Below are 27,313 nucleotides of genomic sequence, written 5' to 3'. Positions count from 1 at the left end.
CTGTCCATTGACTGAGTTCGCTACGAGTTTCCTGAATGTGTAACATCTTGGCAGCTTTATCCGGTCACATACCTCCCCGTATGAACTATGTCGTGCTCAATACTCTCAATTCTCTAACATCCTAAACAAACAAACTTCTGAACCTAGCGAAGATACATCACCCTCTCTTTCTCATCATAGCGAGACCCTTCTCCTTCAGGTGGCACCTCAGCAGCAAAAGGGGTCTGTCCAAGATCGAGTTTGAAGAAGACAATCGGCCCGACAACCCCAAACCTCGGACAGACCCAAATTGCGTCATACTGCACACTCATGCGACGATTCCTAAATCCGGGAGGGATCCATAGCAATTTTTGCCCTCATTAAAAGATCCACTCTTCCCCGATCCACAATCTGGATGGTGAGTACATTTCAGCTGTTGGGGAACAATTATCGACTGGGATAAGAATTTGTCCTCGATGGAGATTGAGATACCGTCCATCGCTTGAGAATGACATTTCTTCGAGATATAAGCATATATGGGGCACTGAAGTGTAAAATGTGCAAACCCGTTCTATAGTTTTGCAGATGATGATGACAATGAAGTGACTCTCGATTGCTATACTTGGTCTTGGTGCTATAGCAATCAAATCTGACCAGGCCACCATTGGACCGCCAGGAAGATGTTCTCCTGCCGCACATGGTATGTTCTTGTTTTATCCTGTTGCTAGATTGTACGTAAGTAGAACAAGAGTATAGCGGCTCGAGTTATGCGAGAGGTCTTCAGAATTCTGCAGCGAGTATATAACTATATAATCACCATCTGCAGAATAGATCATCGAGCCAGACCACTGTATATAATCCGAAACAGGGGTACGTTCATTCACTTGCCGAGAAGGATGCCTGCTCAGTTGCCAAACCTCAAGTAAATAATAGCCTGGATAAGTACGGTGATCTTGAATCAACAGGGCAACAGCATCAGACTTCGGTGAGAATCCTATGGCCAGCTTGCTTGGGAGTTCCGTATGCAGAACTACTCTCCTCTTATTTTTCAGGTCCCATATCTCGATGCCGCGTAAGAGGGTCATACTGACAAATTGACTGTCTGGTGAGAACTGAAGACCATAGCTCTTCTCTGGTAGAGGGATAGATAATTCTTCGGACATTCCTGCATCCAATACCCATACGTGCTTTGTACCTGGGACAGCAAACTGCTCACCGTTAGGGGATGATACGATTCTGCTTGCACTTTCAATGTGAAACACTGGATACTGCAGTTCCAAGTCCATACTCAACAAATGGGCTCTACGTGTCTTGTTAGCTATTTTCCTCAGACTCAGTGCGATCAATTTCCTATCAATAGGAGAGGCATTGTGGGATCCATCATCGCGATGGACTTCTGTTGAAGGGCGCTCAGCTTCTGTCGCAAGGCTGCGGTTAGCATCGTCCGTCTTATCTTTGCTGCCAGCGTCCACTATTCCTGCGCCCCATCTATAAAAATGGGCTTTGTTTATGACTTTCTTATAGAGTTTCCTCGTTTTGGTGCGCTTGGGAAAGGCAGACTTAGATAGATACTTAATAGTATAGTTTCTGACACTCCGTATAAGAGGAGACTTATCAGCCGGAAACATTAACCATTTTAGCGAGGATGATGAGTACATGTGTGCATATGCGTAAATACCCAATAGCCCCAAGATTGGGCATAAGTTAAAGGGGTTATTTGTTAGAGTGATAATACTAGTGGCCAAGGCCATGTGTTGGAATCCCACTAGCACCAACCACGTCTTTTACTACATTTTTTGTAAGCGCTTAGATGGCAACGAATCAAGCATACTTCTCGCTGTCTACCTATTTCATGATATATTATGTCTGGCCAAGGTTCCGACAGATTTCTGGAGTTCATTGGTGGCGAAGATAAGTACCTTAGTTAATAGGACCTTCCATATTGCTTTCCCTTGGCTCTTGATACAGTAAATGACAGCTGATGTATCAATATAAATAACCTACGGAGTACACAATCCGTACTAGTGTAATAACTCAACCACTGAACATAATCAGGGTTAGTAGTAAACATGTGACTGCAAAAGATTATTAATCCATCGAAAGGTCGGGAAATTGTAAAAACTCTGGCCAGGCAGAGTAGGCTATTATGACAAAGTAACTTTTGGACGAAAGTCTGTGTTCGCATTAAGATAATATTGAGACTAGCATATAATATATATATTTTAAGAATATCCATATTGCCACAAGAAGACTGGGGTTATAGCTCAGTGGTAGAGCGCTCGCTTTGCATTCTCGCAAGTATGCGAGAGGTCAAGGGTTCGATCCCCTTTGACTCCAATCTTTTTGGAATTTTACTTTTCTTCTTTTTACCCCTTCCGGCGGAATAAATGGCTCGCTAGCAAAGAAAGTTTGGGATTTTGTGTGGTATTTCTTTTTTCTTGTTACTTAGAGGTAGATCTTTTACAGGCAATATGTAGAGTACTTGCAGACCTGGGATCCCATCGAAGTCGAACCGAGTAAGTCCAAGCCTAATTTATACTCTCAACCAGACTTATAATGTTGCTGACTTTACCTCTGCATGTAAGCTCGGCAGAAGGAAAACCGAGCCATCAACCAGATGATTACAGTTTTGCTTTTCTGAACTTATCTCTTGTAGATATGGGACTAAGCCTCACTGTCCAATAGTGTGACTTGGGAAGTCTAATGGTCTCTTTCGAATAATCCTTGACACATCTTCATGTCATCTTTGGTAAGTCCGTTCCTGTTGTCATTTAGATAGCTGCCCTTGCACCTAAGGTAGAACACAAAGTTTGTCACCTAGATAGGCTTCAATATGATTCCAACTGCCTTTTTCATTTTCTTCTTTATATTTCTTCTTCTGTAGGCTCCGAGCTTTCTGGTGGCGATATCAGAACATACCCAAGGACACTGTTGAAGAGCTTCTTCGGCCACTGATTATTCTGTATCCAGTAGTGTATGGAAGAGCCTTTGACAGTCTGTATATATGCTCGAGCCCACTAGAGTAGTATCAGCCCTATTACGCTTCTTCATTATATGAACAGTAATAGGTGACATACCTCCTGATCAGTGGTTACAGGATCCAGAACAGCAGAATTCCGCTGTCGACAAGGCTTTTTGGGCTGTCTTTCTGAATGCTGTGGTGCCTGCGTTTTTCGCTTTTTCTGCATGTTGGCTGATGGTTTGGTTTGTGACTATGATACCCACAATGTCAGTGTCTGATAGTGGTATAGCAAGCTGCTCGCATCATACACACTTCTGTACATTTGTCTAATGGTGAAGAAGGCTTTTGCTTCTCTGTGTTGGCTAGTTTCTTCTGTGCTAATTCACGAATGCGGTCACTTCTTCGACAGTCTTCTTGATGGAGCTGTTTTATGCGAGACATTTTGGCTGTAGAGAAGAGAAGTAATTGAACCGAGATAAAATGTTTTGAGTCGAGTTGCCGTGCAGGATCAATCAAGTAAAGAACGATGAGTATTATTCGATGGCGGCATGGTCGAGAATTAAACGTGGAAGTATATAGTACTATTCAGAAATCGGTGAAAGGCAGAGAAATACAACAGATGTACAAAGATTTTTAGGACATTCGCAGGTTGTTTGATTTTGACCTGGGATGTTCCGGACCATTGATTTTAACAATAATTCCGGTCTTTTAAGGATCAAAGGTAAATGGTATTCTGAAATTGAAAGAAAGGAGATTGCATACAAGATCATCATGTCGCGATAAAGGTGGCGTAGCCTGATTAATATGGTTCAACGAAGAGACAGATACAGACTCAAGCATACTCGAGGTAGGAAATGAAAATAGCCGATAAAAAATGATCGAATTTATCATCTCGAGATTATTACGGGCGAATTCTGGCATCGCCGAGGTCGCCTCATGCTCAGAAAGTTGCTTAAGAAGTGTAGTTGCATTGAACTGATGAACGGCACACCCCGAAACCTTACGGATAATATAGTATTGTCAATCTATACTCTCTGACACTCATCCTTATTTAAGGCCGTGCTTCACCTCTACGATTGGGTTCACCAGCCCACTCCCCATTCACCCTAAGCCTCACCCTTTATACTCATTTCGTTATTCAGCTGCTCCATCTTGCAAGGATATCTCCACAATGCCTTCCTCATCCGAGCTCGCCCTCATCAAAAAGTACCCTCCTACAGCCTACAAGGACCTGCAAGCCCTAATCAAGGCCGTTGCAGATCTCTACAAAAATCTTGAAACAGGAGATGTCAGTCAATACCTGTCTTTCAAAGATGTTTCTTTGAAAGACTTTCGATTTATTGAAAGTCATCGAAAGAAACTTGGCAGCACAGTCCGTTTCACTTACTACCCTGAAATCAGCACCCTCGTACTCAAGGTGGTTACCAATACCACTTTATCTGTGCATGATAATCTCTACTACAATATATCGAGCAAGCTCGCTAGCATGGACATCGATATCGATCAGTTCGTGTCCCTCGGAGCCTCGGAATTTGAAGGACCATGGGGCTCGATCAAAGAAGGGGACGGTGCCTTCAAAAACCCTACTGTTCGATCTGATAAGCGGCACTGGCCTTCCTTTGTGATTGAATCTGCAGGGTCTGATGATTCTATGCCACGTCTGCGGCAGGATGCTGCGTGGTGGATTGCAAACTCCGTTGGGGAGGTTAAGGTTGTCTTGATCATCAATGTGTTGATGAAAACCAAGTGTATTGTGCTTGAGAAATACGGCCCCGAAGATCAAAAGTCTCATAACACTAGGTCTCAGTCCAAGGGAGGCCCTAATGATTACCGGCCTGTGCTTAAATCCAGGACTGCAGTGAATTATGGAGCTGAATCACCCCATGTGGAGGGTGGTTCAGTCAAGCTAAAGTTCAATGATCTTATGGGAAGACCCAAAGGGTCATCTGAAGAGGATGTTGAGATCGGGCATGCTGAGCTGTTGGAGCTTGCTAAATCAGTTTTTGGGAATTGAAACGCTGCATTATGCCCAATATTAGTCATTGGATGGCATTAGCCATATGTTTGAGAATTCAGGATAGCTGATACTATATAGCATTTCAAATAAATCGTGTGACACAGCCCCTATTCAGTTTATTTTCAAATTCTTTGAGACGATCAGTGTAGCCAGGCATCGCCTGATTGTCTCTGCCACCTCTGCCTATGTGGTCTTGACTACTACCTCCTACCACCGTCAACAGCTACCTTGGGATCTGAATATACAATCAGATCCGCCCCTGCATTTTATCTTGAGATACTCTTATGGAAGCAAGAGCATGCTAGAAGATCGTATCCAGGGATCTGGGATTCATTTGATTTATTTCCCGCAGCCGAATTTTGTAGAAGATTGGGCTAGCCGAAGATAGATCTGCTTTGTGATTGACCATCTGGGGTGATGCATGGCTTATTTAAAGCATATGGGTCAAGATACATATGTACTATGCGGCTGGGTTGCAAATGATAATTGCTAATAATTAAGGGCAGTCTGGGTCAAATAGACAGGTCACTTTCTTTACATGCATACGGAGTCCAGAATGTCAATAAGAAACCAGTTTCGTCAGTTTGAGAACATTGATACTTAACAGAGTACCTGATTTCCTGCTCTTTGTTTGACCTAATTAGTATTGTATATCTCTATTGTGCTGAATATGATGCCATTATTTTGCAATCTGATCCGGGCAGCGATTAATATTCCCAAAAACCATACCGTAACATATTAATAAGATAATGAAAAATGTTGACCGATTATATAACAAAAAGAAACTTAGGAAATCCGAACTGGGGGCTATAAGAAGGGGCATATAATAAAGGCCAATGTGTTGTGGGTGGCCATGAGAAAGAGCAGCCTTCCACTACTTATCCTTCCTTCAACCTCTTTGAACCTCTGGAGGCCCTCCGCTCAATGACTGGCTGAAGTTGATTGCCACGCTTCCTTTTTATATCTCTAACCAGTTCCTTGTCCTCTGGAATTGAACTTTTGCCCCCCGAGGATTCTTCGTTCGTTGGGCTCTCGGGTTGAATCAGAGACTGGCGAGATGCAACGTCCGAAGGTATATCCGGTAAACGGTCAATTGCAGAACAGAGTAATGCAAAAAATGTTGGGACCCAATCATGATAGATGGCCATTGAAAATTTGTAAGACCTCCATCTATGCTTGTCTGATATGCTCCATTTTCCAATACGGACACGATAATATGAAGTCGGCTCTGCAGTTTCTACCACGGGAAAATGAGCGAATATTTGCACCTGCTCCTGATCATGACAAAAAGAAAAGCCAAGAATTCTCCGGTGTAATTCATTCTCACACCCTAATAATTTGAAGAGCTCAACGACACCTCTGAGACATCGAGTCAAAGTGTGAGCATTTTGCCGTTCTGCAATCAGGAGACTTCCTGTAGTGGACTTTACTGACTTTACTTCGCAAGCTAAAAATGGAAAAAGCATATCTTCTATGCCCTTGCAAACAGAAGTCTCGTTAGGTCCACCGAGTAATGGCTTAAGCTTGCGAATCTGCTTGCAGGTAAATGCATGACTTGCAAATCCCACAGCATAGTCTGGCCGCGGTGTTGGTAGAGATGACATTGGTTCCTTTGCCCCCGCATTTCGTCGTGTGCTCGGATCTTCATCAAGGGAAGTCGACCAACTCCAAGGCTGATTCATACTCTCAATCAACATCGGAATAGAGTGCAGTCGACCCCTATGGATCTCGAGTACTGGTGATGGAACAATCAATTGACTGATCATTCGAGTGACCCCAGTCTCATTTGCGTCTGATAAGCAGTTCAGGACATAGTCGCAAGCATCGTCCTCGAATGCCGTACCACTGGGAGTTTCACATTCATCTCTTTTAAGAAGATCTTGACATATGTTTTTATCATTCTCTGCAACCCCAACATATTCTCTCATGTAGCTGCCTTTAGACCTAAGGTATGTTTCACAGGCATTTGTAGCATAGGGGTTAGACCTGGCCGCTGTTGTTGGCTCGAGGGTTTGTGTCACTTGCGGAATGGTTGGAGGCCTAGAAGCAAGGTGGGTATTCAATAATTGGGTGTTAGGGGTAGATTGAGGCATTTCTTTTGGCCAAATTCCGTTGTTGATCCAGTAATATACAGCAGCATCCCCTGCAAATTGTGGACTTCCTAGAGGCAACTAATATGATATTAGTTTTGATCCGATCTCCGTTGTGCAAGAGTTACGCAGGCCCACCTGGTCAGTATTAATATCCGGAACTGCTGGGTTCTGCTCTTGACGCCGCTTCTTGGACTGCGGTTCTGAACTCAAGGATGACGGTTCTGGTGATTGTGCCTTCCGCTTAATCTGTGTCTTGGTCGAGGGACGTTTCTATAACAAACATAGAGTCAGTATCTTAAGGCATTCCAAGTGCGCAAGTGCTCACACCATACCCTTTTATGCTGGTCTTTTACCTGCTTAGGTTGCTTCCTTGTACTGGCTACACCCCGTGCTTCCTTTGGACGGCCACGTTTGGCTGTGTTGGCGGTCTTTTGTGGTGCCGTCCTCTTCGATGCTCGTCTTGATGTATTAGCTTGAGGCTTTTGTGTCCGCTTCGAAAGGTTTCGATTTCCTGTGTTGTCTTGTTTCTTCCGTACGCTCGTCTGGATAAGAGCACTTTGCTGACGGCCTTTCTTTTTGGAGATTGAAGCTGGCGTCTTCTCTGTGTTGGCTTCACTTTTCAGTGCCTTTTCAATGATGCGTATGCTCCTCCGACGTCCGTGCTGATCTTGTTCCATTGTAAGCACCTGAAGTGTGATAGATTAATATTTGGATAGGGGGTTCAGGAGAATGTCTCGGGATAAGCGTATGAGAAAAATGTCTTGGTTGCTGTCTAGCCATGAATTCGATGTATCTACAAATACGAAAGGGGCTTACAATAGAGTTTTAAGCCCCCAGGTACCAGGCAGGACATGTTCGCAGTCTACTACCTTAACAAAGACTGCGTCAAACAAAAGGTCTTTTCTTACCCGCCCGTTCGGGTCTTTCATCCTTTATTACCAACACCGTATGTTTTCAAAGCCTGCTAAATAAAGTTATGTATGGTTTCATATCGATACGGTTTTGCCCAAGTAGACAATAATGTAATAAGAGAATGGGAGAATAAAGAAAAGAAAATGTGAGCGGAAAAACCTTAGTGGTGCAAAAACCGCGCGGTGCGAAAAGCAAATAAACAAACAGATATGGCAGACAATAGCAGCCGTCAGACAAATACGATTTCTAGTATCTACTACCAGCAGATCCAATATGAAGCCGATTGGATTATATAATTTATTAAATATATCTGTCTATAAAAAGCTGTATGTATAATAATCATTTCAATTTCCCATGTAATTGCTATTTAGTATTCTTTCTAGTGTATGCTGGATTTAGTACTAATATGGGCTTCCTATTCTTATTACTATGCTTGACAATAAAGGTACCTATCTCCCTTCTTATTGCTTTGCCTCTTTGCTAATTATTTGATAGGCTGGAATGTACCTAGATGGCTTAGGATCCAGAGTTGATAATCATAATGAATATCTCCTTCAACCCTAGTCTTGACTACTCTAGAATTTCTAGAGCTGCTAGTGATTTACATATCCATGCAGCTAGACTTAGTAAGGTATTAGAGCTGGAGTGTATACTATGCAAAGCTATTAAGATTGTTCAGAGTGGGACTTCGGTTGTCATTGATGCATTTGTTAGATAGAAAATAGACAACTGTATTTACCAAAGTATCTACAACATCTCCCCATTATCTATGCCTGCTCATCCTTCGGCAACGCCCGACTACAAAACTCCCTCCACCCCTCAAACGGCAAAAACGGCGGCTCAGGCGCCTCCTCCGGATCCTTCCATTCATTCAGCGGTGGATACGGCGATTTATCAAAAACCAGCTGATAAGCATACGACTGGCGCCACGGACGCACCGGTCCCGCTGTCCGCTCGAAGGCTGTTTTGAACGAGCCTTTTTCCAACCGGACGGAATATCTTTTAGGAAGGAAGGCGGCGTCGATCAGATTTTCTTCGTTTAAGATGTAGTCATCTGTTGGGCCGCGTGTTGTGATGGCGCGTTTTGTGAGTGTTATTTCTAGATTGAAGTGCGCTAGAACTTGAGCCTCTGTTTGAGAGGTAGTGTCGCTATCGCTGACAGAAATCTGGTCGAGTGGCTCAGGGCCAAGTGACTTCCATTCAGTCTCAGCAGCGATCCACGCGTTGAATATATGACGGAGAATTATCTGTGCTTCTTAGCAATAGTTAAGGGTATCTAGATATTAGACAAACTCACTTCGCCCGTGCCGTTCTCGTAAAATATCATTTGGATTTCTTCTTCAGAGTCTAGATTCCATGTTCCACAGAGGATGGAGAGCGCAGTGTCGGTTTTGCACATAGTAGATGGAGGTTGAGGGAAATGGCTGTCTTTCAAAATTTCAGATTATTGTACTTATTATGGAAAATAAACTGGTTCGGGTTATTAGAACTCCACTTATTTATTTAATGAGAAGAGAAGAGAGAGAGAGGGAGAGAGGGAGATGGAGAAAGATGAGATAACATAAGACATGGGAGGGGTTGGTTGCTAATGATTTACAGGGTTCTTAGTCTTCGGACTATAGGTGGGGTCTGACCTGAACCAGTAGACACAGCCCAGCTCAACTAATTTGGCATTATTCCACCCTTTACACTCTTCCATCATTTCTACAAAAGGAAAACCTGTTTCTAAAATGCAGATCAGTAGCTCGCCCTGTGGCTGTAACTGGGGCCGTTTATCAGGGTCCAGCTTTTTCAGTATGAATTAGCCCCCAAGCCGCTAGTTTCAGGGTCTCAGGAACGCTTCAGCCTAGAACGTAAGCCTTCAGGGCTGTCGAGATGGTGGCTCTGACAGGCTGGCCCCCAACCCGCCCAGGTGATCGACCCTGACATGTGAATACTATCTTGTAGCAGTCTCAACCACGCAAATAAGTACAATTCATTAATACCAACATGATGTATGAATTTAACTGACGTTTGTAGAATTTTCTCTAAAACAATATTTGGACATATAACATTATCTTTTTGTTAAATGGCAGGTTAGAAAGACCTACCATCTTACTATTCGCCAAGGCTTCTAACAAATCCGAAAATGTCTTCAGCCATTGAATGTAGTTAGATGGCAGGATGCAGGTATCTCACGTAGGATTCAAATATCCAGGGTCCAAATATTATTTCCCCAGTCGTCGTCAAGGCTGACTTTGATTACTAGTATATTTAGTCAATACTGTAGCTGAGCTATATACCTGAAGGATTGAAGGATTGGCCCCCCTAGCCCTGTGGGATGGATGCAAGCATGCTCTTCCCGTATAGTATAGCCGTGCTAGGAATGATCTACCAGCCAGGAACATTTTGATCCAGAATTGATACTATAGAGCTTGACACAGATATAAGATGGCGAAGATTTCTCACAGATATCTCTATCATCGCTCACAATATAACCATTCGCAATCAACTTACAAGTCCAAGAGATCTATTCTATCCCCAAATCTCCAAAATGCACTTCTCAGGCTTTACAAGCTTCCTTGTTGCGACATTGGCTGCCTGCAGCGTAGCCTCCCCTGTTGACGTGGGCAAACGTGGAGAAATCACCGTTGGCTTCCGCCGTGCTGATAAGGTAGACCTTTTCTTGATGTCTCACCAGCCATTATGGTTAGAGCTAATAGGTCCCCTTTGCATTAGACCCAAGCCGAAAAATACAACAAAGAGGGCCTCTACTTTGACCACGCTCATGTAATGTGGGGTGCCCAGATTGGTAAAGGAGTGTACACCTCTCCTTCCCGTGATGAGTATGAGGCGCTGGCTGCTCCTGATGCCTGGTATGTAATACACAATAACACATATCCTATGATTATCATGCTCATATGATTCCTAGGTACTGCGTCATCAAAGCAGACCAAGCAGCCTTCGACAAAATCCCCAAAGTCTGGATCCCCGAAAAGAACCAACACAACCAGAGAATGTGGAACCAGAAAGACGAGAAGCGAATCGACGAATACATCGAAAGCCTTCACGAGAATCCATCGAGCTCTCTCCGTTTCTCGATCATGCCTCATGGTAGAGATCGCAGCCGTCAGCAAATGCTGATTGTCCCGGATCTTGCTGATAAGAAGCATTTCACCATCCACTGCTATGAGAAGAAGGAGGATGTTAAGGAGGGGCCTGTTCATTACGATAGCTGGCATCCTAAGGGTGAGAAGGGGAACTAGGCTGGTAATGATTGTGGCTGGGTGTTTTGTATGCTTGATCTAGTGTTCCGAGTGTCTTCTGTGGTTGTCTGTTGTTAAATGGTCCCCAAACAGACCCCATCATTTCCCTCAAAATGTCAAGGTGTGCTTTTTGTACTTTCATACCAAGAAAAAAAAATATATCTTTGGATGGTTGCCCATAACATGTGAGGATATCAGTAAAATGTCCTTCAAAATCTTGCAATACTGTAGAAAGAATGTCAACGTGTTATTCAGCAGGCCAAAACGATGGACGGTAGGAGAGATAGGGACTGCTGCATTTCGCCTCGGGCTGAGGTTCGACGGCCATCTAACGGATCTTAATATTACCTCTAATCTAGTAGTAAGGAGTTATGCTCGATGATCTTCAAGATGTAGGATGATGTTGTATTCAATACAAAGTTATCGAACGGGAGACAAACGGATGATGTAGATTCTATTCCTGACTAGGAAAGTGCGGCTCGTCTGCAGCCTTTCTATACTGTATGCTTCATGGAGGATTAGCGAGAACACCAGTCCCCAATATCCGGCAAGCTCCTAGCACAATCTAAATACACATACACTAATAACGCAGCGGCCACAACCCCGAGTTATTCAACCGACGAACATCCCACATCATCAACCCAATCATCCTATTCCCTGGAATATGCCAACTATGAGGTAACTCGAGCCCCGACTTCTTGGGATCAAGCTTATTCTGCACCGCATATTCCTTTAGCCTCTCAACGAAAGGATCAATAACACCACGCAAACAACCAGGCTGGGGCGGAGGACTCCGAGTCGGAAACGCAAATTCAAGCCGAGATGCATCAGGCAACTCAGTAACAAGCGGATACCACTTCTTCCAATTCGCCCATTCTCTCCACCCATTCAGATTTAGATTATGATTCCCATTGACAAGGTTCAAAAGACACTGGGACACAGTCTGAATCTCAACGCGAGCAACCCCTGGAAGCAAATCCCAGGTAGCAACCTCGGGCTGATACTGGCCGCGGACGCACACAATATGGCCATCCACGGGGAGGATGTCTCCCTTATGCAGCACAGAATATAGTTGCAAATGCCACAAGGCGCGATAGACGCGATATTCCTCTTCCCATGAGGGTTGACTCAGATCCAGTTCCTTCATTGCATGAAACCTCCCGTTCCAGTAAAAGTGGGCTTGGAGCAGGCCCCCGAGGAACGTCAAGCACGCACAGGCTAATCGTTGGATATTGGCGGCGATGTGTACCATTTCCCATAACACGACTCGGGATATAGAAGTGGGAGGCTTATGGCGGGCGAGGAATTCTGTTAGGCTGCGTCGTTCGGGCTCTCCTTCGTTTAGACCACTTCTTCGGAGAGAGGAATGTACTTCACTGAAGGACTCCTGGAGTTCTTCTGGTGTTAACTGTTTTAGTTCGGTGACTCTCCAGAAGTGACGGTATAGATGGCCCTTTGTTATAGGGTTACCCTTTAGAATGATGTCGACTATGTGCGTTGCTGCGGGCTCTGCCCTTTCGTTGGGATTCTTGCCTGGTTCGAAGATCTCCCGGATACGTGGGGACGCTTCGATGAGGTTCTCCAGTGTCACCCAGTCGGGAATTTGTCGGATGATATTGCATAACACGATGTAGGGAACCCTTTTGATGCTAAAGGGGTCCATCGTGATAGGTTGGTCTTGCGTAGGTATTCTAGGAGCAGGTAAAGCCCTTGACCGAGGTAGTCGAGGATTATTCGCCTGTGTTTCGCTCTCTTTCCCTTTGGATACGTAGGGATTACAACGCATTTATATAACTTCATTTGAACTGATTGGTCTACAAAGAAGCTCCAATCCTGCCTTTAGATGAGGCAGATAAGCTCAAGCGGATATTATTGTAGAATGTAAGGTTCTGCAAGTACCAGATAGGAACTAGGTAGCCTGATGGCAGTTCCCAATTAACCCTGTATGTGTGATTTTTACTAGACGTAGATATCTTCTGACCTTTATTTGTGTTTCCTACATAGTAGAAGAAGAAGAAGCTGGCAACTTTCGTCAAGGGAGTTAGCTGAGTACGTAGATGATGCAAAGTTTCACTCTACATGATCTACTGTATTTTGGGGCGTAGCTTTCCTGATCAGAAGAGATATACGGTAAGAAAACGGACAGTGCTCTATCAACGCAGTGTCTGTTTGTTATCAATAAGTTATTATTATACTCAGAGCAGTTCAGCCACATACCCATCTTGTAGTTACTTGTACATGGCCAAAATTGAAAGTGAATTTCCTTTCATAGAAAGAAAGGAATCAAAAAAGGGGGGTAGGTACCCATGTCCTTCAAGTGAAGGTGGTGGTAGAAAAAACATGGAGTCAAAGGGGATCGAACCCTTGACCTCTCGCAGTTTCGCTGTAGGTATGCAAAGCGAGCGCTCTACCACTGAGCTATAACCCCAGTTCGCTGATAATTTGATTACATAATGTCTGATATACCACCACCGTTTTATACAGGAAGAAAGTATCTATGTTAGGTAGACTACCTATTATCGCCTGGCCGTTCCTAAATATGTAGTGACATACCTATATTGAAAGTTAAATAGTCCACATTTCTATGTATATGTGTAGCCAGGATAGAGAACAAACTGGTTTCTCTAGCTATACAGTTAGTCTTGAAGTGATCAACTATGTAGCATATGAGGCAGACATATCTTTCCTAAGCACGATTTGGTACATAGTACTCGTACAAGTTCCCATTTCTGCCACATAATAGTAGGATAGCCTTCTTGTTCCTGAACCTTATTCAGAATATTGTAATAGACTCTGGTGGCTATATCCGGTCCAGCTGTCTGAGCGTAGTAAGATCTAGTTACTGCTTACCCCCGGGTATGACCAATGTCCCCTTTTAGCTTAGCATCATCCGTCGCAATGCACGTGTTCGATCTAGCTGTCTGGTGTTTTATCCAAGCTTGAAAATACGGGAGATTACTATAGGTTCAGCCTATATATGACGGGATATCCCGTGTATTTGGTTGAGAAGCCGAAGGCACTTCCCGCTATAAAACATTAGTACCAACTTATCAAATTGGCTGCTGAGAGCCCATGACCGGGACTTTACGACAACAGGAACGTATGCGAAAAGGACTACTTTCATAACCAACGCTTCATTAAAATATTAATATGACTGAACATATAATCCAAAATCACTTTGGCAATACTCATAGGAACATCCCGTCACAATGGATCCTAAAACCCACTTCCCAACAATGAACTGCTCACAATCCCAGGTCTCAAAGGACCATCTTCACTTTCTCAATTCCTCTGAGCGCTTTTTCTAAGTGCAAGACCGCTTTTCATCATCCTTATCACCAACCCAGAGAAGGTATGTCTCGGACGAGTTACTCTCAACGACATCCTGCTGCCCATAACTCCCATTCAAACCCAGACCACCCTCTTCCTCGTCAAGCTCTGCCTCAAGAAGAGAATGAACTGCACCCATGAGCAACGCAAAGTTGGTCTCCTGGAATGGGCGTTTATCACGCCATGGATATGGGTGGTCCGCTATGTGAGATGCCAGTGGTTTGAAGACGGGCTCGTCGAGGAAGGCGAGGGCGTCGGTTGGTGCTGAATCTGGAGTCTGCACTGATTCAGGAGTGCTAATAATGTGGATGGGATGCGCTAATAGAGTCCTGAAATATAACATGACTGTAGTGGATAGCAGGAGGAGAGTGAATGATAGGTTGCGGAAATCTATGGTGGTGGATTGGATGAGCTTTGAGACCAGCATTGTGGTAGATGTGGTAGATGTGGTAGATGTGGTAGATGTGGTAGATGTGGTAGATGTGGTAGATGTGGTAGATGTGGTAGATGTGGTAGATGAAGAGGGATGGGTAGGTGGGTGGGTGGGAGAATGAGGATGAAGAAGGTGAAATGTCTGAGTTGAAAGGTAGAGGTATCTTTATAGCTGGGTTTTGAATTGTTAAGTTGTATTCTACTAACCCTTCTCAGAAGCGGAGTCGATGGGCTTTGAAGGCGGCATGTACCGTGGTAATTCCGGCAATGCCAAATTCGATGTATATAGAATGCAGATATGTGGATTTTGTTGCTTTCGGTATATTGTACAAAACATAACCTTGCATGTACTGCTGCAAAAATCCAACATACCGGAGACCTTTGCGCAGGGACCTGAATTATAAGGATGAAATAAAACTTTCCAACACCAGACGGGAATATACATTTATTAAACTTCACCAGCCAAGGGTATCATAATCAGCTGCTCGAGACGGTACTTTTGTTCAGCAAAGTTAGGAAGTTTCCTGTTCATTCAGGTACTTTCGACAGGCATCCTTCAGCCTATTGATCCGCCGCTGCGTGTGCACAAATACCTCCCGATACATGTCAAGACTCTCCTGCACAACCTGCTGTCGTGTCCGCCTACCGGCGCAAATTTCCCGCATTCGCAGCTCCATCTCCTTCCGAAGGAAGGGTTTGCTCAGAGAAGGGCTATCCGGTATACCGGCAAAGACATTATCATATCCTTCCACCAGAGCAATGCCCAGTCGGGTGGGGATCAGTTCTTTAACTGCGTTTCGACCACTCCCACGCGAATGGACGGCAACGTATTGTCGTTCCTTGATTTTTGCAATGTGCTCCGCCATGGTAGCATCGGTACCGATTCCATTGGCGTCCATTAGGCCAATCAGTTCCGGTTCGGTGAGGTAGTTCGGAGGTGTGGTTTTGCCATCGAAAATCTTGGCTTCAGTGGGTTCAAACATTTCACCCATCTGAAAGTTTGGCAGTTGCTGACTACTCTCCCACTTGTCGTAGACGTAGACATCTAGATAATTCCGTTCGAGAACTAAGAGGCCCTTGGCGTGGAAGAACTCGTCTCCGTATTGGATCTCAACTTCCGTCGACTGACCCTTGGCATCCTCGGAGCAGCAGGCAAGGAAGCGACGGACGACGAACTCGTAGACTTTCTTCTCGTCAGCCGTAAGAGCCGTGGGTGCGACCCAACAAATGGGGTGTATAGGTGGGTGAGCTTGATCGTTGTGTCGACCTGATCGTGGAGTCTTGAATGCGCCGTCCAGCAGACTTCAGATGTTAGCAGTGCAGAAAGGCATGTCTGAAGGATGCTTACTTTCGAGCATATTGACCCCAGTTTCCGTCCGGTAGCTGCTTCTCAACGAGCTTTTTCAAGTCAATGCCCTTATCAAACTGGTCTGTTTCGGTACGTGGGTAACTGATGAAACCCTTCGTGTATAGGGCTTCCGCGACCTACACTGTGTGAGCCATTGCTCGAACATATGACATATGACACGGCTTACCTTCATGATTGTCTGACTGTCCATGCGTAGATATCTACTTCCCATCATCTGAAGGTCCACTGTTGTCAAAGGTAGAGGTCTCCATTTGCTGGTAGGCTTTTGGGTGACCTTGGTGACTTTGGCTTTCTTTGCCATGAGACAACGCTCGAGCATCACCGTCACCGCAGCCCTGTCAAAAAGATGAACACGTTTCCAGAGAAAATTGACCTTTATATCATCCCGGGTATGCATAACTTTGATTCCCCAAAACGTCTCAGGCTTGAAATTCTTGACGCGAAGATAACGATCAACTACAAACCCGAGTGTCGGGAATTGACAGGATCCTGGTCGGTAGTTAGAAATGCTCGTACAAAGAAGTATAGAACCATACCATAGCTTATGATAGTATCTTGAAGCGCCGCAGAAAGAGGTTTCAACTGAAGCGTTTGCAGACGAGTGAATGCCGCACCGATCCGGAGATCCAGTTCGATTCTGGCCGCAACAGCGTTTGCTTGGAGGTCATCAAGTTCGATCAGTGATCGAGCAGCATGTAGCACATGGCTTTTACCCAGAGATTAGCACTGCAATTCAGCTGAAAAGGAGGTGGTCTCACGCTTTTTCTGTATTGCTGAACCTTGCCCGTTTGATGACGATGCGAGCGTTTCCTTCCTTTGCCTGCTTGCGGATTTCCGTTCCTATATGCTCACCTTCTCGATCACAGTCTGTCCATATAAAGAGAGCCTTGCATCTCCGGGCCTGTTCCTGGATGTTCTTCGCAATAGCTACTTTATCCTGCCGCTAGGTATTAGCACGGGGTTTATATCAGACCTTCGCGGAGATGCGCAGATATACATACGTCAGCCACAGACTCGTGTACTGGAGCTTCGAAGAGGGCTGATGGGGGACAGGACAGCCAAGTTCTATATTGGCGTTCAAAATCTAGACCAGTCAAGTGTCCAATGACGCTGGTCATGGTCACAGAGCAAGTGCCCCAAGGGCCACCAAAATTGAAATCGAATACATAGTTTTTCACATATTGATTCCCTCGGATGGCTATCTACAGTACAGCTACTTCAGCAACCGTAACCCTCAGGAGGTATTGGCAAGTCCCGGCACCGAGCCACTTACTGTTTGAAAGGAGCCGCCGGACAAGTGCTGGGCCACGGCTTTAGCAATGGCCGGCTTTTCTGCCACGCATAACACCCTTTGCGTTGTCATGGCAATTGCCTGAGTTGATCAGGAAGGCTAAGGTGTGCCCATGACCGATGCTCCTTTTCAGAGCGCCAACCGAAACAAAGAGTGTTGACCTTTATGGCGAAGTGGACAAACTCACATACTAATCATCTACTTTGTCGCTGTAGACGCGAAAAAGACGCGAGTCACGGGTGTGGTAGGATGCCTTTATGCCTGAAAATCTGTTTACTGCCTGAGGCTCAAATAGTGGCCCGAGCTCCCCATCATGGCCGGATTGGGACAAGTTTCAGGCCTGAATCAGGCATCCGCGGGCGGTTGCTCGGTCACGCTTCCCGGCCAGCTTGTTGTGGTAATTGTTTTGACTCCATCCACAACCCGGCCTTATCTTGCTTCCACTCACATGCGAGAAGCTTCCCTGTCACCCCAGCAGCAACCAGCTAACCAAAATCCTTTCCTTCAGTGCATCTGACCAAGATGACGCTACCCCTCCCTGACGTCAAGTCTGTCGTGGACTGTGCTTCCTTCAGCCACACTGTCCTACCCTTCTTGTCGCAAATCACGGCGCTTCCCGAGCGACTGCAGCTTGCAGCCGCAGCCAAGGATGTGAACATCCTCAAGGACATTTACCTCTCCACGAATCCCTTCATCTCGGCCCTCTTCTTGAGTCTAGCTCTATCAGTTCTGTTTGTCATCGCTTCGGAGATAAACAGGAACTACTCCCAAGTTGATCGGCTCTGGAGTATCCTGCCGTCCATCTATAATGTGCACTTTGCTCTTTGGGCCCGCTTGTCGGGCCTCCAGACTCAGAGCTTGGATACTATCGCGGCTATCACCTTGATTTGGAGTGTGAGTTACCATGATTGTCTGTACATTATATCCACCCCTGCTAACCTGCCCAGGCCCGCTTGACGTTCAACTACTGGCGTCGTGGTGGCTACTCAATCGGCTCGGAAGACTACCGTTGGCAGATCGTACGCTCCAAGGTCAACAACCGCTTTGTCTTCTTCATTTTCAACATCGTCTTCATCAGCCTGACGCAATCCTTGCTCCTGCTTTTGATCACCGCCCCGACCTACAACTTCCTCCTTCTCTCGCGTCTGTCGGACAAGTCCTTCGAGGTTCCGGACCTTGTCTTCTCCCGGGTGGCCTTCTTCTTCATTATCATCGAGTACTTCGCCGATCAGCAGCAATGGAACTTCCAGACTGCCAAGCACAACTACCAGCAGACTGCCCGCATCCCTGACCAGTACAAGGGCCAGTATGAGCCCGAGGATCTGGAGCGCGGATTCGTCGTCAGTGGTCTCTGGTCCCTGTCTCGTCACCCGAACTTCCTCTGTGAACAGGCCATCTGGCTTACTCTGTATCTCTGGAACTGCTACCGCACCGAATCCTACGTCCAGTGGACCGGCATTGGTGTCTTGGGCCTTCTGCTCATCTTCCAGGGTAGCGTTCGTCTCACCGAATCGATCAGCGCCGGCAAGTACCCTGAGTACAAGGAATACCAGGCTCGCGTGGGACGCTTCATTCCCCGTTTCTCGGTCAAGCCCAAGTACAAGAGCAGCAAGAAGAAGGCTCGCAAGGCTGTCACTGAGCAGCCCGAGAGCGAGCAGACTCACGAGGCGGACAAGAAGAGCCAGTGATTTTGGGGGATACTTGATGTTCCGCTCACATTGATCTGCCTTTTTTGGGTTCTGGGTGTACGTCATCTTCATTGGTTGCGGTTCCATTTGATATTCTTGAGTTATTTTGGAGTACATAATTTTAGGGTGTTGGATCTTTTGGAAAACATATATTATTCTATTGTTTGCATATATATATTCTGTCATGTTCGATTTTTGATATCCTTGTCGAATTTATGAAAAGTTTCATCACTGAAGAAGCACGCGGCGATTGGGCTGGCCCCTTGTGCTTTGAAATTGGCAGCACGCCTTCTAGTTTCTAAATTGCAAGACAAATGTTGTATTGCAGACATAAATCAGTCCTATCCACTAGTATTGGAACTCCGCCCCTCACAACGGCCTACGATGTCACTTGAGTCATAGTAGATTATAATCGAACTCGCCTACCATCTATATTTGAAAACCAATATATAATAGCTACCTACTATACAGTACAATACAATACACCGAACACTTTCTTCAAGAAAGCGAACGAGAGGAAAAAAGGGAGAAGCCAGGCGGTGATGATAGAGATATCAAGTGACGGATGGTTGACCGCTGGGATAGGATGTCCAAGAGGGATAGGAAAAGGAGTAGAGAAGTGGGGGAGGTAACTCCGGAGCAAAGTACCAAGCACGCAGGAAACACAGAAAAAGGGTCATAGTCCTAATATTTATGGCGACAACTTGGAAGGTAACAAACAGCAGACGGATGGGATGCGAAAACAGAGGGAAATTGTTAGAAAGGAGATGCTCCGAGTTGACACGCACACACGAAAGATAAATAAGTACAAAACCCAAGCGAGGAAACGAGGAAGTAAAAAAGGACAACGATATATGATATGAATAAGAAGACAAGCATGCAAAACCCCCCGCCTCGCCGCACCTTTCGTCAGCCGTGAGTGATGATGTTCTTGGGAGAGAAGAATAGTATTCGAGGATTTCCAATGAGGATTTGCATCATCTATGGGGGAATAGGGGTAGAGTCGCGGCCGTCTTTGCCTTCAGTGGATTCCGTGGGCTCAGGGGGAGCGATGGTGGCGCCGCCGCGGCCGTCGAAGTACTTGGCGAACTCGTTGGATTCAGGCCACTCCCTAGGGCCCAGAAGACGGATCATGTCGTCGCGGCTGAGGACTTCCTTGGAGAGGAGTTCCTCGGCCACGATGCCGACTTCCTTCTTCTTCTTGGTCAGGAGGTCGCGGCACTGCTCGTGGGCTTGATCGATGATGCGGCGGACTTCAGCGTCGATATCCCGAGCTGTTTCCTCAGAGAAAGGCTTGTGCATCTGGCTCTTCGGGTCCTCCTCGTAGTAGATGTAGCGTAGCTTTGATGACATACCGAACTTCGTCACCATGGCGGTGGCCATCTGGGTGACCTTGTTGAAGTCGTCGCTGGCTCCGCTAGTCACTGTGTCGAAGTGCAGTTCCTCGCTGACACGTCCTCCCAGAGTCATGGCCATACGGTCCATGAGCTGATTTCCGTTCATCAGGTAGGTGTCGCCGTTAGCGGGCAGATATTGGGCATAACCCAGAGCGCCTTGGCCACGGGGAATGATGGAAACCTTGAGAAGAGGATCAGCCCAGCGGAAGTACCATCCACAAATGGCATGTCCGGCCTCGTGGTAGGCCACAACGCGCTTTTCCTCGGGAGAAAGAACAAGAGACTTCTTCTCCAAGCCACCGATGACACGTTCAATGGCCTGCTCGAAGTGCTTCATGGTGACATGATCGGCGTTTTCACGGGCCGCTGTACAGAAGCTGGTTAGTATAGAACTGATGGAATAGGGAAGTTATTTCAGGAAATTGGTGTACTTACCAACCAAAGCGGCTTCGTTGACGCAGTTTGCAATATCAGCACCAGCAAAACCGGGAGTCAAAGCCGAAAGTCTTCCTTGCAGGTATTCCATGTCCTCCTTCGTCACGATCTTCTTCAGGTGAACGCCAAAGATCTGCTTACGACCATCCATGGTAGGCCGGTCGATAGAGATGTGCCGATCAAATCGTCCAGGACGCATCAGAGCCTGATCGAGAACGTCGGGCCTGTTCGTACCAGCCAACACCACCACTTGCTCGGAAGTGTTGAAACCGTCCATTTCGGTCAAAATCTGGTTGAGAGTGCTCTCACGCTCATCGTTGCCACCGCCGTAGTTCGACTTCGCTCTTGATTTACCGATAGCATCAATTTCATCGATGAAGATAATGCAGGGCGTCGACTTCCGCGCGTTGGCAAACAGATCACGAACTCGGGAAGGACCGACACCGACGAACATCTCGACAAACTCTGAACCACTGACACTGAAGAAGGGCACGCCGGATTCACCAGCCGTGGCCTTGGCAAGTAACGTCTTACCGGTACCCGGAGGACCCGAGAGGATCGCACCACGGGGAATCTTAGCACCAAGCTTCTGGAAGCGTTCCGGGTTCTTCAGGAAGCTGACGAATTCCATGATTTCCACCTTGGCCTCGTCCATACCGGCCACGTCAGAGAACTTGATCTTAATGTCGGTCTCTTGGTTGAAACGTTTGGCACGGCTCTTGCCAATGCCGAAGATGCCACCTTGACCACCTCCGCTACCTGCACGCCTCGACAGGAAATACACACCCGCCAAGAGAAGAACCGTGGGACCGAAGCTTATGAGTGTCGCAGCCCAAGGGACTTCACCCTGGTAGTTGACAGGAATGCGTTCAGCACTAGGGACACCAAGTTCCTGCTGGGCCTCCTCCAATTTTCGCTCAAAGCCGTCGACGGATCCGATGGTGAAGTAGTAGTAGAATCCAGGGTGAGCAGCAGGTGAATCGGGGTAGACTTGAGCCACCGCATCACGGTGAAGTTCGACCCGAACCCGGGTGTTGTTGATGACGGTCAGCCTCTCAACCAAGCCCCTGTCGAGGAAGTTTGCCCTGAACTCCTGCCATGTGATATCGCTGCTGTTCTCGCTCGGGTAGAAACTGCGGTAGATATAGTAACTGACAATCAAGCCCGCCCAGAAATATATGTTGTCGAGCTTGAAAACAACCATGTCTTTAGGGTCCGGCGGATTCTTGCCGAATGGGTTCTGGTCCTTCTGCTTCTTGTCTTGTCCTTGGTCCTTCTTCCCTTCCCGATCCTTTTCTCCCTCTTTCCCTGTTTGCTTTCCTTCCTCTGCATGTTTCTTCTCCAGTTCCTCAATTTCCTTCATCATTCGCTCGCTTTCGATCCGCGCTACGCCACGAGCGATCTCATCGAGGTAAGAGGCCAGGTCGCGCATCAAACGCATATATGTCATGAGGGAGGCAGGACGCCCGGTGGCGATATGATTATCGATGAATTCCTTCACCGGCGGAGGTAATCCGTTCCTCTCAACGTGCAGTTTCACGTCGTCGAGCATCTCATGTTGACTCCGTGGTGACCGTTCTTTCAAATGTGCGATGAATTCGTCTAAATGTTTCTGTTGTTCCTTGGTGAGCACATTCATCTCTTCCGGCTTCTTCGGGTCTCCGCCGTTATTCCCGGGCCCGGTTGATGAGCCCGTGTTCTTGTTGTTGCCATTGTCGTTCGGGGGGTTCGGTCCACCAGAGGGCTGGGTAGCGAAGGTCCTGGCTCGGTGTGCGATAATCAGGGCTGACAGTCTTGACTGCGGAGCGTGTGCAGAGAGCGGCCTTGTGCGGTAAAGGCAGTCTGCGGCTCTCCTCGAATATCGAGCAAGGTTGCCAGGCCGCCGGAGCAGAGAGGCCATGGTCGAGGATGATGAGCCCGGAGGCTAAGGTAAAGGCGCGGCGGAGTTCTGAAAATTCAATGGCACCTCGAGGCTGATGCGGCCATAGAGGCTCTTCTTGAAACGGAGGTGGCGGGGAAGGTGGAAAGCTCTTGGGGGAGCTGAGGTCGCCTGTGAAGTTCGCTCACGCGCTTTCCCGCCTTCTTGCGTTTTTCGTCCTTCCGTTCGCCGGCTGACTCATCTGCCCACCGCCGCCGCCGGCCAGAACCCAAAGGAAGTCGGTGGACCTCAAACCCATCAGTAATCCTGATTGTGCTTGGAAGAGTGCACAATTAGGTCGAGATCTTATGCTGATGTCACTGTTCAACTAAATCTGTTTGTGGTTTATGGCATGGAAAGGGTAGATGCTGGAAGCGGGTGGTGGTGATGACGGTAGCAGCACCTGGTGGGGAATGCTGAGATTACGCACTAGATAGCCTACTAAAGTAGTGATGCCATAGGAGGGTCCTAATGCAAGTTACTCTTTACAATTAGAGTGCTCTTGCTAGGATTGTATAGGAGTAAAGCACTTGATTATGATCATGTGGTCCCAGAAGACCTAAAGCACAATCCTCCGGTCCACTAGCACTTCATACAACGGGTGATTCTATAGAGCACGTCTTTGTATGATTAAGTCAATATACCTGCAAAGAAAGCAATAATTTGGACATGAAAGTTCATCCCAGAGACCACTGGATACTTTTTGGATAGGAAAAGCTTGAAACAACAGAACAAACCCAACTCCATCATAACCTCAAGGTATCGAACCCGACTACATAGCCGGAGAGAAAGAAACGTAAGAAACGCATAGCCCTTTAGTCGACATCCATCTCCTCCTGAGTAGTTCCATCCACCAACATTCTGGTCTTCTTCTTCTGTCTGAGACGCTCCTCTCCGTGCAGTCTGCTTGCCTTGGAAGTCTCGGCCACCAACGGCTGTCCCTCTTCCCGCTCGCGGAGCTCCTTGCGAATGAGGTGCTCGCCCTCCATAACCACCTTGCGATCCGCCTCGCGCTTGCGGTCCCGCGCAAGCTTGCCTGCCAAACGACGCTTCGTGAACACACGCTCCCTGCGCTGCCGGATCTCCTCCACTCTCTCCATCGCCTTGATAGTCGCCGCAACCAGGTTTCTGTCGTACTTGACGGGGACGTTTCTCTTCTTGGCGAACTGGGACAGCACCAGCGACGAGTCGACAATCATCTCCTTGCCCTTGGCAGCGCGACCGGCCTTGGTCCACTTCACACGTCTCGGTTGCCGCTTAGCCTTGAAGTTCTGATGGGTGGTAAAAGTTAGCTTAAACCTGATAAGACTGGGCGGGGCTGGGGGACTTATCATTTGCTTCTGCAAAACCGGAATGCCTTGGCATCATTTCTAACAAACTGAATACCCTTGCTAGGGTAAACAGGCCTAGAGCAAAAGTGGCACGTTTCAACTCTGTCAGGTAGGTCAGCCGCAAGTTCTTTACCGCTGGTCAAATTTCTCCCGGGATGAGCAGAGGCAAAACGCCGGGGCACGCACCTCATGTTGGGCTAGTTGTTCTGGGGTATGTGAGCCCAAAAGCGGCGATTAGATGAAGTTAAAGGAAAACTCCGAAAAATGAGGTAAGAAGCCGCAAACAACTCCTCGATCCCACCGTCGTGTAAAGAAGATCTCCGATGTTCAGGACAGGAACCGCATCAAAAATTGAAGCGTGGAGCAACCGGCGCTAAACCATAACGGGTAATGCGGCGCCGCTCCGATTTTTTATCTGGACTTCCGCCTCTCCCCCAACGTCACTCCTTGGATATCCCTCCTGCTGTGTCCTACGACCCTCACTCCGTCAACTTCTGAATTAGTCACTCGACTGTTTCAAGATGTCTACTATTGCTATCGGTCTCGGTGTCGCTACTGCGGCCTTCTTGGTAAGTCCGACTTGGGAACTGGACTGTATCTGCATGATGGATGACAGGAGGCTAATACGTACTCCCATCTGCTAGGGTCGCGCCGGTCTTCTTGCCTACCGTCGCTCCAAGGGAGGTGTGAATGCCATGGGCAAGGCCTTTTACAAGGGGTTAGTCATGATTTGTTATGTTATGATTTACCGGCATCGATCACTAACTTGTATACAGTGGTTTCGAGCCGCGCATGAACCGCCGTGAAGCTGCCTTGATTCTCGAGCTTCCGTACGTTTCAACCCTTCAGACACGCTATATTCTTCGACTTTTAACCAAATCTATAGGGAGCGTACCCTTAACAAGGACAAGGTCCGCAAGAAGCACCGCCAGCTCATGCTTCTCAACCACCCCGATCGTGGCGGCAGCCCGTACCTGGCGACCAAGATCAACGAGGCCAAGGAGTTCCTCGACAAACATACTTAAGGCTCTTCCAACGCGGATCCTCCACTAACGACTGTTCGGGGCGTTGTTGGATTGGGAGAGGAAATACGAACATGCTAGGGATGCTTTAGGTATCTTCTATTGTACAAGAGAGATTCTTCTTAGGGTGAGCATAGCGAGGCGTTGGTGGGATTTCTTTTTTCGAAGACGAAAGATATGTCTTTGTGCTCCTTGCGTGGGGCTTTGTACTATTGTCTACTATATCCTGATGAGATCGCCACTCCTATATATATAACTATCTATTCGGTATTATGTCTGTCAAGATACCTTCTGCTTTCTTTCTTCAAGCATAAGGGTCTGTGAAGTATGTCTGGAATATGCGTGTCTGGCAGAGATTGGTATCCAGTCACTGTCATTATTTTGGATATAACGGCAAATATGATCATCGATCTCTCATCAGTTCCTTGTCACTTATATCATGATTGTATGACATTTTCAGGAGGGTAGAACCGTCACAGGTCCTTACTTTATCAGGTGCATGAACGCAGACGGGGATTGACAGTCCAAGCACTCACATGCCCATGCGCTAGACAACCAGTATCCACGTTTCATCAGGCTACTACTACTGCTTAAGGGTCCAATGTTCACCCCTGAAATAGCTAGTTAGACACACGTCACTCAAGTTGGCAGCCTAAAACGCCCCCGATCTGAAGCGGGAAGAGTTGAGCCAGATGGACGGCACTAGATAGAACCCCACCGATAGAGAAAGAAACATGGAGCAGGGGGTTTAAACTGCCGCCGGACCATGGCAAAGTCCGAAAGACCGATGGACGCCAGGAAAGTCAGGAAAGAGCCAGACTGCCAAGCCGAGGCCGGCCGGGACGGATTGTTCGGAGAAAAAGCCATCCGTCACCTGCTCATTTTCATTTGTCCAGAAACGGAGCCCGGTTGGATCAGATTCCGTGCTGCTGGACTAGTCAACTCTGGGCCTTGAATAGAATCCTTAGTAACTTAGTACTGGGTAAGACTAGACTAGGACTGGGGAACAATGCGAGTCGTCACGGGTAAGCTGTACTGGAGACTACAACATGGCTCATACTGAGTAGATCAATTCAAAGGAGAGATTTTCAACTTATCAGAATACGTGAATACGAGGCGTTGATAACTGTCCCTGATCAGTAGTAGTTAACAGAATTAATTAAAAACCTCAAGCGACTCCAACACACTCCCAGCCGATCTTTGTAGATGATCCCTTAAGTCCGTCCGCAGCGCTACTTACCTCCGTTTCAGGGACAAACAAAGAGTATTGACTGGAACAGTATCGAAGCTTTGCTTACCTACTCGGTTTTCGTTCTTTAACTACCCTTTCTTACTCTTTGGGGGCAGACAAAGCCAGAAAGGCAGCAAAGCTGTTACGTGACCAGTTGAACCTTGAACCTTCGTTAGCTCGATGACTCCTCCAACTTTCATCCAGGAGCTGTGACTGACGATCGTGTTCATATTTTCCCTTTTACTCTCTTTCTAGTGGCATGCCCCCATTTTTTTTTTCCTGATGGATACTTGTCAACTCTGTCGGACAGATCAGATCAAATTCCCTTCAGTCCCTCATTTTCCCCTCTTGTGAAGCTTTGACATCATCTCCGGTACATTTCTTTTCTTACCCCAAAATTTAAAAGTACATTTTTCGCCTTATCGTGCTAGACTCTCGCCACGTGCCTGTATCGGGGAAAGATTGGTTTGATTGAGTAAGCCACACTTCTTCTCTCAGCCATTCCATCATTCATCGCCTTACGGTCTAATTCCTCCTCCCCCCTTTGCCTTCGACTACTTTTCAATCATAATTTATCCCCACCGACTACAGGCTCTAACCCCAGCTCACCCTAGTCGTTCCTTATCGGCATCTGGATTTTCGCGAACACCTTCCCGCCCCA

The 27,313-nt window shown here is 46.9% G+C and overlaps 13 protein-coding genes and 2 non-coding genes across 15 annotated transcripts; 5 read left to right on the top strand and 10 right to left on the bottom strand.

Moving 5' to 3' along the window:
• Positions 1 to 692: 692 nt before the first annotated feature.
• BO83DRAFT_386147 (uncharacterized protein) lies at positions 693 to 1,730 on the bottom strand (the record flags this gene model as incomplete). The annotated part of the gene is made up of 1 exon (XM_025532655.1): positions 693 to 1,730. One exon carries the CDS (start codon positions 1,728 to 1,730, stop codon positions 693 to 695), a length of 1,038 nt encoding a protein of 345 aa, XP_025391202.1.
• Positions 1,731 to 2,232: 502 nt separating this feature from the next.
• BO83DRAFT_t93 lies at positions 2,233 to 2,316 on the top strand. Its single transcript has one exon. It is a non-coding gene; the product is annotated as a tRNA-Ala (tRNA).
• Positions 2,317 to 2,843: 527 nt separating this feature from the next.
• On the bottom strand, positions 2,844 to 3,382 carry BO83DRAFT_424385 (uncharacterized protein; the record flags this gene model as incomplete). Its single annotated transcript, XM_025535155.1, has 3 exons — positions 2,844 to 2,996; positions 3,057 to 3,191; positions 3,254 to 3,382. 3 exons carry the CDS (start codon positions 3,380 to 3,382, stop codon positions 2,844 to 2,846), a joined length of 417 nt encoding a protein of 138 aa, XP_025391201.1.
• Positions 3,383 to 4,112: 730 nt separating this feature from the next.
• On the top strand, positions 4,113 to 4,955 carry BO83DRAFT_306746 (uncharacterized protein; the record flags this gene model as incomplete). Its single annotated transcript, XM_025527309.1, has 1 exon — positions 4,113 to 4,955. The coding sequence occupies one exon, from the start codon at positions 4,113 to 4,115 to the stop codon at positions 4,953 to 4,955; it is 843 nt and encodes a 280-aa protein (XP_025391200.1).
• Positions 4,956 to 5,836: 881 nt separating this feature from the next.
• Positions 5,837 to 7,728, bottom strand: BO83DRAFT_396480 (uncharacterized protein; the record flags this gene model as incomplete). The annotated part of the gene is made up of 3 exons (XM_025533136.1): positions 5,837 to 7,129; positions 7,187 to 7,256; positions 7,379 to 7,728. The coding sequence occupies 3 exons, from the start codon at positions 7,726 to 7,728 to the stop codon at positions 5,837 to 5,839; spliced, it is 1,713 nt and encodes a 570-aa protein (XP_025391199.1).
• A 924-nt stretch (positions 7,729 to 8,652) lies between these two features.
• BO83DRAFT_435093 (uncharacterized protein) lies at positions 8,653 to 9,504 on the bottom strand. The gene is made up of 2 exons (XM_025535861.1): positions 9,261 to 9,504; positions 8,653 to 9,210 (listed from the first exon to the last, which is right to left on the bottom strand). The coding sequence occupies exons 1-2, from the start codon at positions 9,360 to 9,362 to the stop codon at positions 8,731 to 8,733; spliced, it is 582 nt and encodes a 193-aa protein (XP_025391198.1). The 5' UTR covers positions 9,363 to 9,504; the 3' UTR covers positions 8,653 to 8,730.
• A 992-nt stretch (positions 9,505 to 10,496) lies between these two features.
• BO83DRAFT_414955 (uncharacterized protein) lies at positions 10,497 to 11,320 on the top strand (the record flags this gene model as incomplete). The annotated part of the gene is made up of 3 exons (XM_025534603.1): positions 10,497 to 10,616; positions 10,682 to 10,818; positions 10,875 to 11,320. The coding sequence occupies 3 exons, from the start codon at positions 10,497 to 10,499 to the stop codon at positions 11,206 to 11,208; spliced, it is 591 nt and encodes a 196-aa protein (XP_025391197.1). The 3' UTR covers positions 11,209 to 11,320.
• A 468-nt stretch (positions 11,321 to 11,788) lies between these two features.
• BO83DRAFT_459780 (uncharacterized protein) lies at positions 11,789 to 12,871 on the bottom strand (the record flags this gene model as incomplete). The annotated part of the gene is made up of 1 exon (XM_025537187.1): positions 11,789 to 12,871. The coding sequence occupies one exon, from the start codon at positions 12,869 to 12,871 to the stop codon at positions 11,789 to 11,791; it is 1,083 nt and encodes a 360-aa protein (XP_025391196.1).
• Positions 12,872 to 13,549: 678 nt separating this feature from the next.
• BO83DRAFT_t81 lies at positions 13,550 to 13,636 on the bottom strand. Its single transcript has one exon. It is a non-coding gene; the product is annotated as a tRNA-Ala (tRNA).
• A 775-nt stretch (positions 13,637 to 14,411) lies between these two features.
• On the bottom strand, positions 14,412 to 15,072 carry BO83DRAFT_435091 (uncharacterized protein). The gene has a single exon (XM_025535860.1). The coding sequence runs from the start codon at positions 14,963 to 14,965 to the stop codon at positions 14,513 to 14,515; it is 453 nt and encodes a 150-aa protein (XP_025391195.1). The 5' UTR covers positions 14,966 to 15,072; the 3' UTR covers positions 14,412 to 14,512.
• A 291-nt stretch (positions 15,073 to 15,363) lies between these two features.
• BO83DRAFT_435090 (DNA topoisomerase 3) lies at positions 15,364 to 17,817 on the bottom strand. The gene is made up of 7 exons (XM_025535859.1): positions 17,613 to 17,817; positions 17,341 to 17,541; positions 17,098 to 17,276; positions 16,876 to 17,045; positions 16,506 to 16,828; positions 16,319 to 16,455; positions 15,364 to 16,272 (listed from the first exon to the last, which is right to left on the bottom strand). The coding sequence occupies exons 1-7, from the start codon at positions 17,700 to 17,702 to the stop codon at positions 15,483 to 15,485; spliced, it is 1,890 nt and encodes a 629-aa protein (XP_025391194.1). The 5' UTR covers positions 17,703 to 17,817; the 3' UTR covers positions 15,364 to 15,482.
• A 246-nt stretch (positions 17,818 to 18,063) lies between these two features.
• On the top strand, positions 18,064 to 19,604 carry BO83DRAFT_332403 (DUF1295 domain protein). The gene is made up of 2 exons (XM_025528297.1): positions 18,064 to 18,524; positions 18,578 to 19,604. The coding sequence occupies exons 1-2, from the start codon at positions 18,153 to 18,155 to the stop codon at positions 19,316 to 19,318; spliced, it is 1,113 nt and encodes a 370-aa protein (XP_025391193.1). The 5' UTR covers positions 18,064 to 18,152; the 3' UTR covers positions 19,319 to 19,604.
• Positions 19,605 to 20,299: 695 nt separating this feature from the next.
• On the bottom strand, positions 20,300 to 23,050 carry BO83DRAFT_306780 (mitochondrial inner membrane AAA protease Yta12; the record flags this gene model as incomplete). Its single annotated transcript, XM_025527311.1, has 2 exons — positions 20,300 to 21,081; positions 21,151 to 23,050. The coding sequence occupies 2 exons, from the start codon at positions 23,048 to 23,050 to the stop codon at positions 20,300 to 20,302; spliced, it is 2,682 nt and encodes an 893-aa protein (XP_025391192.1).
• A 625-nt stretch (positions 23,051 to 23,675) lies between these two features.
• BO83DRAFT_435087 (ribosomal eL24 family protein) lies at positions 23,676 to 24,700 on the bottom strand. The gene is made up of 3 exons (XM_025535858.1): positions 24,586 to 24,700; positions 24,400 to 24,501; positions 23,676 to 24,346 (listed from the first exon to the last, which is right to left on the bottom strand). The coding sequence occupies exons 1-3, from the start codon at positions 24,588 to 24,590 to the stop codon at positions 23,884 to 23,886; spliced, it is 570 nt and encodes a 189-aa protein (XP_025391191.1). The 5' UTR covers positions 24,591 to 24,700; the 3' UTR covers positions 23,676 to 23,883.
• Positions 24,701 to 24,920: 220 nt separating this feature from the next.
• Positions 24,921 to 25,424, top strand: pam18 (putative mitochondrial DnaJ chaperone (Tim14); the record flags this gene model as incomplete). Its single annotated transcript, XM_025535154.1, has 4 exons — positions 24,921 to 24,968; positions 25,044 to 25,117; positions 25,176 to 25,229; positions 25,286 to 25,424. The coding sequence occupies 4 exons, from the start codon at positions 24,921 to 24,923 to the stop codon at positions 25,422 to 25,424; spliced, it is 315 nt and encodes a 104-aa protein (XP_025391190.1).
• Positions 25,425 to 27,313: the final 1,889 nt, after the last annotated feature.

Source organism: Aspergillus eucalypticola (genome assembly GCF_003184535.1).
Source record: "Aspergillus eucalypticola CBS 122712 chromosome Unknown BO83scaffold_5, whole genome shotgun sequence".
Lineage (NCBI taxonomy): Eukaryota > Fungi > Ascomycota > Eurotiomycetes > Eurotiales > Aspergillaceae > Aspergillus > Aspergillus eucalypticola.
This window is presented reverse-complemented; position numbering and strand designations above follow the sequence as displayed.

Excerpts from the sequence above, each read along its gene's own strand:
- BO83DRAFT_435093 (XM_025535861.1), bottom strand. The coding sequence starts at position 9,362 with ATGTGCAAAACCGACACTGCGCTCTCCATCCTCTGTGGAACATGGAAT. Across the intron at positions 9,211-9,260 it reads ACGAGAACGGCACGGGCGAA|ATAATTCTCCGTCATATATT; the intron begins GTGAGTTTGTCT and ends TAAGAAGCACAG.
- BO83DRAFT_435087 (XM_025535858.1), bottom strand. Across the intron at positions 24,347-24,399 it reads CGGTTTTGCAGAAGCAAATG|CCATCAGAACTTCAAGGCTA; the intron begins ATAAGTCCCCCA and ends AACTTTTACCAC.
- BO83DRAFT_435091 (XM_025535860.1), bottom strand. The coding sequence starts at position 14,965 with ATGCTGGTCTCAAAGCTCATCCAATCCACCACCATAGATTTCCGCAAC.
- BO83DRAFT_332403 (XM_025528297.1), top strand. The coding sequence starts at position 18,153 with ATGACGCTACCCCTCCCTGACGTCAAGTCTGTCGTGGACTGTGCTTCC. Across the intron at positions 18,525-18,577 it reads CTATCACCTTGATTTGGAGT|GCCCGCTTGACGTTCAACTA; the intron begins GTGAGTTACCAT and ends TAACCTGCCCAG.
- BO83DRAFT_435090 (XM_025535859.1), bottom strand. The coding sequence starts at position 17,702 with ATGACAACGCAAAGGGTGTTATGCGTGGCAGAAAAGCCGGCCATTGCT. Across the intron at positions 17,542-17,612 it reads CCGGCGGCTCCTTTCAAACA|ATAGCCATCCGAGGGAATCA; the intron begins GTAAGTGGCTCG and ends GCTGTACTGTAG. Across the intron at positions 17,046-17,097 it reads TTCAGCAATACAGAAAAAGC|CCATGTGCTACATGCTGCTC; the intron begins GTGAGACCACCT and ends TCTGGGTAAAAG.